This window comes from Cystoisospora suis (genome assembly GCF_002600585.1).
Source record: "Cystoisospora suis strain Wien I chromosome Unknown contig_283, whole genome shotgun sequence".
NCBI lineage: Eukaryota > Apicomplexa > Conoidasida > Eucoccidiorida > Sarcocystidae > Cystoisospora > Cystoisospora suis.
Window position 1 is genome coordinate 97579 of NW_027153085.1, and position 6823 is coordinate 104401.

The window sequence follows — 6823 nt, forward strand, 5'->3', positions numbered from 1 at the left end:
TGGTAAGGTATTCGAATAGCTCGGAACCCACATGCAAGTAAGTATGCTACTAGGAATGATTCGTCGGTGGCTCTTAGGTTTGTTCTGTTATTTACACTGGAAGGTACTACAGGGGCAGTTACGGGCAACACAGCCCGCTATGGATGTAGCATTGCGCGGCACACATTCTATCGTAGCTCACTTCCATTCTGTGAAACCTGTACGTGCTGTACTAGCTACATCTTTGATTCTGTACACTATGCTATAGATATGTTTGAAAATATTTCTAACTTCTTCCCTGTAACGAGTGGTTCACATTTCCTATTGGGTTCTTCGTATTCCTACGTGATATTAGGCTCATGTTCATGCCTAGGCATACATTATGTCTTAATGGTGTATGTGCCTCGAAGGATCCCAGATTACGTCGGCTTCATTACTGATATCAACACTATGTGTTCGACTGGTTCAGTTTCTATCATCGCAGACATTATTTTTTTTTCTAGGCTTTTATAATACAGTACGATTACAGGCGCATGTAAACCAGTGTTAGACCTGCCGAGCGCGTCACGTAAAAGAACGAGTGGTGAGTCCCCTTGGGTGCTCGTTCTGGCCAGACTTCGACTTGTTCAGTGAGCCTGCTGTCACAAAATATCTTTGTATGGTAAGATTGAGCTTTCACGCTATCTTTAATGCCTATCGAGTCGCTCAAGGAAGATTTTATCCTGTTTATAAGTCAAGGGATGTAAAGGTGCTCAGGGTCTAAGCGTCGGACCAAATCAGTCCTCATATTCAAAGGAAGTTCTATTTTAAAGAGTGTTGTATGAACGACGTACAAGTCGAACCGACTTTTCCGGACGACGATATGTAGCCGGAAAAAGTTTCCTACCTTCGGAACGTCACAACACAGCCACCGTCTACACATTCCTGTACCGGGCAGATACTATATGGTAGCTCCTCACCGGAGTTAGCAACCCCTAGTGTTGATGTACGACCGACTCTCTCCGGTGACCGATGGAAAAGGACTAGGTTATTTACTAAGCTCGAGTCGTTGTTTGCTTTCAAGACTCCAGGGGAGGTACGTGTGGCACTTCATGGAGGTGTGACAGCTCTTCCTTCTCCTGCTTCTCCTTCGCGGCCTCTTGAAGATTTCTACACGAAAAAAGTAGACAAAGCAATTAGAATGGCTTGCAGCGTACGACTGCCGTCACGGGGTAGCCATGCACCTGTACAACTCGCGATGACATGGGGTGCAGTATTGGTCTCCTATCCGTTAATGTTCCCCGCCACGAAAGACTTTGTCTCTGTAACTTTCTCTCAGCAACACTCTCACGAGCAAAAACGAATGGGAGCGCTTTCATGCTTTCCTCAGCCGACAAGCGAGTCGTCGCTTAACAGGGGCTCTCTTTTTTTTGCTCCGCAACTCACGCGCCTGTAAACACCGTTAGTTTACGATTCCACCCATCTCCATATAAGTACGGAAGCCCGGACGCTCTACAGCTCCGCACCTGCGTTTCCTAGCAAGTCCCTGCTTTGCTATCCGTGCAACCATCTGCGAAAAGATCGTCTTTCACAGTCTGATTCTTCAAGTCGCAGGAAAAGGCATTATCTGTGAGCCATGCTGTATACGGACGTCTTGCGACGGTTATGAATGCACCAGCACATTCTTATACAGGAGGTACCAAGAGGCTTACCTGACGGTTTCCAGTTTTTGCATCTCACACTAATAACTACTCACCAGTATGGCTCAGCTGAACAGGGAGCAGAAGCTTACTTGGGGAATTTCCAAAACGGGACCCGTTCCAGAACGCCTTCATATTCCGTGACAGAGTGAACCCCTAGAGCTTGCAACCGGGCGACGACCTTCGCGGTAGTCGTTTCAGGAGTGGACGCTGAAGAGGTCAAAGCGATCTTCTTCACCCCTGTCAACCAACTGGGATCAATCATATCTGGATGGTTCACCAGGTACGCTCTGAAAGCGAGAGCAAAAGCCCATGAAATGACTGCCCGGATATGTCGAGTTCAATCTCAACCGCGGCGGAATGAGTAAGAGACTCCGGAAACCAGCACAGACCGATCAGCGTGCTGCCGGCCAGGCAGTTCAGATATCATCAGCTACGGTCAGTGGGCCCAAGACATGTCAGCCTTCCAAAAAATTGATGAGACAGAAAGCACAAGGCTACACTCACAGACGTAGATCCGTATTCATGGAGCCCAGTAAACAGACACCCATGAAGCTGCCGAACGCCGGCTAGAGAACTAGTGTTTCGTACACTCTGTCGGGACGAAACGCCATTCAACGAGCACCCCGTACATGCTGCGAACTCTGCGTATCAAACTCTTTGCCGAATATTGTGCTGTCCCCCCCCAAACCTGTGAACGCATAAAACCCTCCGCTCAAGGAGTTCCGTTACCGAAGACGCTTGCCGCCCCAGGACAGCACGAGCAGCTTCAAGACGATGCTTGTGACGGTAGGCACCAATTAAGATACAGGAATATTAGAAGAAGAACTAGCTTGTTGATTCATTTCTGTATCTACAGCAGATGACACACAAAAGCCGACAGCGGAGCAGTACAAGTTCGCCTCTATCAAACTCACTTTACTCCCCGGTTCGTCGCTGTTTCCACGAGTCTCTTAGCATTTGAGGAAGCGCTGCTGCCAACGACAATCGCCAGGTCGCTGAGTGGGGCAAGCTTTTGGAAGGCGGTCTGTCGATTAGTCGTGGCGTAACAAACGGACCCACTGGGAATGCATTCTATATGAGGATACTTTCGAACTAACGCTGCCTTGATGGATGCACAGTCGTCCAAACTTAGGGTTGTCTGGGTAGCGTAGAAGAGCTTGGTGGTTGGAGGATAGCGGAGTGCTTCAACATCTGCGACATTCTCCACAACTGTCACTGCGTCGGGAGCTTCGCCCTTCGTACCCATGACTTCAACTGAGGAAAAGACCAAGAGAAATGTACATAATCAGGGCGGGCTTGAGAGGAACTAAGGAAGAACCCCGACAGTTTTCCGCTGTAGCCTAACTCAGAAGTGGTTTCCGTTCTTCAGAAACTTTCGACACCTGATATCTCCTGCCGTCAGGGTCCCCTTTGTTGCTCGTATTGCGGTTCAGCTCCGTTGCAGGACACGAATTCATGCACAGCACATACATCGACCAGCGTTATCTGGTGACTGGAGATTCTCTAGACTGAGAATACATCTAGGTAGACGATGTGACCGTCGGTGTCTTTGCTTTTTTTGTGGCTGTTGATCACAGGCTGTGAAAACGTATCAACGGCGTATTTGGGAGAAATTCTCGCATGCTCACACTCAGAAAACGTGTTTCTCGAAGACTCGCCCCCCCCGTACTTCACTTCAAGCTCAATAGTGACGACTCTTGCATCCGTTCTTGTCTGACAAGTTCCATGCAGCCACAACTATGGGATAGCTAAACAGTACCCCGCCTCGGAGACCCTGATCTCTCCACTGCCACGTATAAATCCTAAGTGCAGCTTTTTCCGAGATTCCACTGTATCAACCTGGTGCAGTAGATGAAAATTCTCACCGTGGTTCTTGTGTCCGATAAGGACAATCTTGTACCCTTGCTGTGCCTTCTGTCTGACATACACATGGACCTTGGTGACAAGGGGACACGTAGCGTCGACAACTTGTAGGCCTCGAGCCTCGGCCTCGGCTCTCACAGCAGGAGAAACCCCATGAGCAGAGAAGATCGCGACTGCGCCTTGCGGAATATCTTTAATTTCCTCTACAAAGATAGCGCCTTTTCGCTGTTGCAGCAACACATGCACCAAACTGACGTCGTAAGAGGAGGAGTGTGAGGAGACTGCACCGGGCTCCGTAGCTGACATACTTCGTACATTCTACCAACCTGTATGCAAGGTATACTGTTTCGCCGACAAACGGAAGCCGGACAGACAACTACAAGGGGGCTTTCACCACACCAAGTCAGCACAAGCACAGGACTGATCACATCTCATATACAGATGTATGTATGTTGGCCAACGCATGCCAGGGCACGCGTAACCAGATGTTTGTGTTATGATGCCGCCTCCTCATGCTTTCGTGAATGCTAAGAGGCTCGCAGTGTACACGGCTTCTTGAAATCATGGAGGCTCATCCTCTCACGTGTTTCTTGGGTTGACGGCAGAGACAAAACCCTCCCCACTAGCATAAACAGCCAGGGGAATAGTGTTGAGGTGGTGTGTATCAAGAACAAGAGAGGCTTTGTGAGACACACTCTGCAAATAGCCATCAGAGAACGGTCGCGGCACGGGTATCGGCTTCATGTCCGACGGCAGTAGCATAGTGCCCCGGCTAAACTCCACAACCCTATGAACAGCGAGGAACAACTATAGGCGCCTCACGCGGCCATCTCCTTGTGGCTGTGTGCTCATTTGGAAACCAACGAAAGAGATGAGAGGAATGGATGTAAAGACGTGAAGATGCGCATGGGTTATCAGCTCGCAGGGGTTCGAAGACATACACACACACTGACTGTGCCTGCGGGTATATTCCCTCCATCTGTTGGTGAACACACAAAAAAGCCGTGTACATCCAGACACGGCGGCACTGAGTAGTCCGTGGTATATGTAAGGAGGCCTGTTCAGTAGTGTCTTGAAATATTGTATAGTCCGCGGAGAAGAAAGAGGAAGGAGTAGCACGGACGAGGCTAGGACATGTTGTCGAGAGGCAGCATTTGCTATTGGGGAGCTCCATTTCATCACAAAGAAAGCTGTAAAAGAACTTACGCGTAAATCATCACAGACAACCTCATTGTGAACAATACTATGTTTCACAAATACAGGGGGTCCCCAAATACGAAGAGCTTCTTCGACGATTCCGATGGCACGAGACACGCCGGCACAGAAGCCACGGGGTTTCGCGAGTGACAGCTCCACATCTTCAGTCTCCCTCGTCTCCTTTTCTTCCTTATCTTGCAGTGAAGAAGACGTACTGGAAGATTCCCCCCTCGACACCGTCGCCAGCAGTGCGCGGCGGAGATACGGACGGGAGAAGAAACAGGATTCACGTGAGGCCGCGCACGCCGACGAGGGCAAGAACTCTCGGGAAAGATACAGGGGGGAAGAGGAATGAGCAAACATCTGTGAAGAACGACAGGAATTCCTGACTGACGATGGAAATGAGGAAATGAAAGACAAAGACAACACGCGTCGCCTGGCGGGATTGATAGTTACAGCAGCGAGGTATGGCATGCATTGTTTCACCGAGTTGGTAAGCGAAAAACAAGGTGTAGGCCTTATACTCATCAAGGTTTCCTTGTCTGAACTCTCTCGCTCTCCCTTCAAGTTTACCTGGTCTATCTCCGTCTTTCTTACCCAAAGTCTGCTTAGTCTTGGACACGGATTCGTGGTGCTTCGGTCACCAGTAACTATCACTGGAAAGTGTTGAGATGTCCCAAGAGGCGACGAAGTCGAGCCGGACTTGAGTGAATTCGACGGAGTCTTGCCGTTTGCGATGTATAGACACTCCCCACCAAAGGAAGATAACAAAGTAACGGCAACTAGAGAAGCAATAACTAGAGAGGCCAGTCGGGCAGATCCCTTTAAAGAAAGCCAACCAGAATAGAAAAGAACGGAGCTAAGACAACTACAGGCGGAGAGGAAGTCTCTAAGGACTGGAGGCAACCGCGTAACGAACCATTGTTGCCAACTGAAAGGGGACAGCCAAGAGGAGAAGTAAGGAGGCCTAGGAAAAGGCAGAGAAGGAGAACATGATAATGTCCCACGAGGGAAATGCGGCATATGAACAGCTGTTGTATCTTCCGGAAGCGGTAAGAAGATCGTCTTTCCGAACGTTTGCGGCCTGTTCACCGAGAGAGGACGGAAGACAAAGGACGAGGAAGGAAACCATGAAAATGACGAGGATGGTAACCCGATGTCGAGTTCTTCATTTCTATAGGGGCCAGTCGCTAAAGGTTTAGACGAAGCTCTAGGTGTGCTGAGCGTTCTATGGTATCTCCTTCCTGTATCGTCCGCAGACGATTTGCGTCGCACGTCCGCCATGCTGAAAGCCTTGTCAAACTTCCGCTTTCCCGTTGTCTCCTGTTCTTTACTCTGCTTCCCTCCCGGACTGACTTTCCCGTTTCCTGGGCTGCGCCACCAGGATCGAAGAAGTCCAGGCTTTGCTTGGGCCGGGAGATGTGGTGAGTGAGATATGAAACTTGTGCAGAGAGAGGAGGACAGGCACGTCGATGGCCAACGTGCGGAGATCACACCCGATACGCACGGGGTTACACTCGGAAGCGCGACGGATTTGTGCAGGTCGCAGTTCCTCGGGGAGTTTGTATGCTAGTAAGATAGGAAGTTACGAGAGACTTCAAGGTTTGTCTCACTCAATACACTTGGTGTGTAAGCGAGCCTCACAGTGCATAGAGCAGTCGGGTGAAGCCTCTCGTGTAGCGAGAAGAGCATACCATTGCGAGCTGGTGCAGTCTTCCTTCTTCCTCCTCTCTCCATCATGAAGAGCAGGAGACTGTTGCTTTACGTGTTCATTCTCTTTCTCGATGCGCTACAGAAGGTGACAGATCCGGGTGGTCTGTAGAAAGAGATTCCGCCGCGCGTATAGGAACGTCAGTCTAAGACTGGAGCTGCGCCAAAGGGAGTACAGCGAAGGGATGAAAGGAGAGATTCCTGTCACAAGAAACGACACGCGACCCATAACTAAAGTAAAGAAGCCTATAAATATTCATGCCTCCGCGTACCCAAACGGGATCACGAGACAGGTTCGAAGTTTCAAGACACGTTCGCGACTACGGCTGAACGTAGTCCCTATCTGTCCAGGAAGTCACTCAGGCTGGACCGAGAAGAACCATGAATACCAT

General features: G+C 49.7%; 1 protein-coding gene across 1 annotated transcript; it reads right to left on the reverse strand.

Moving 5' to 3' along the window:
* Nucleotides 1-882: 882 nt before the first annotated feature.
* Nucleotides 883-6823, reverse strand: CSUI_000722 (4-hydroxy-3-methylbut-2-enyl diphosphate reductase). Its single transcript, XM_068060953.1, has 5 exons — nt 4731-6823; nt 3527-3749; nt 2576-2915; nt 1751-1948; nt 883-1128 (listed from the first exon to the last, which is right to left on the reverse strand). The coding sequence occupies exons 1-5, from the start codon at nt 6003-6005 to the stop codon at nt 1038-1040; spliced, it is 2127 nt and encodes a 708-aa protein (XP_067927078.1). The 5' UTR covers nt 6006-6823; the 3' UTR covers nt 883-1037.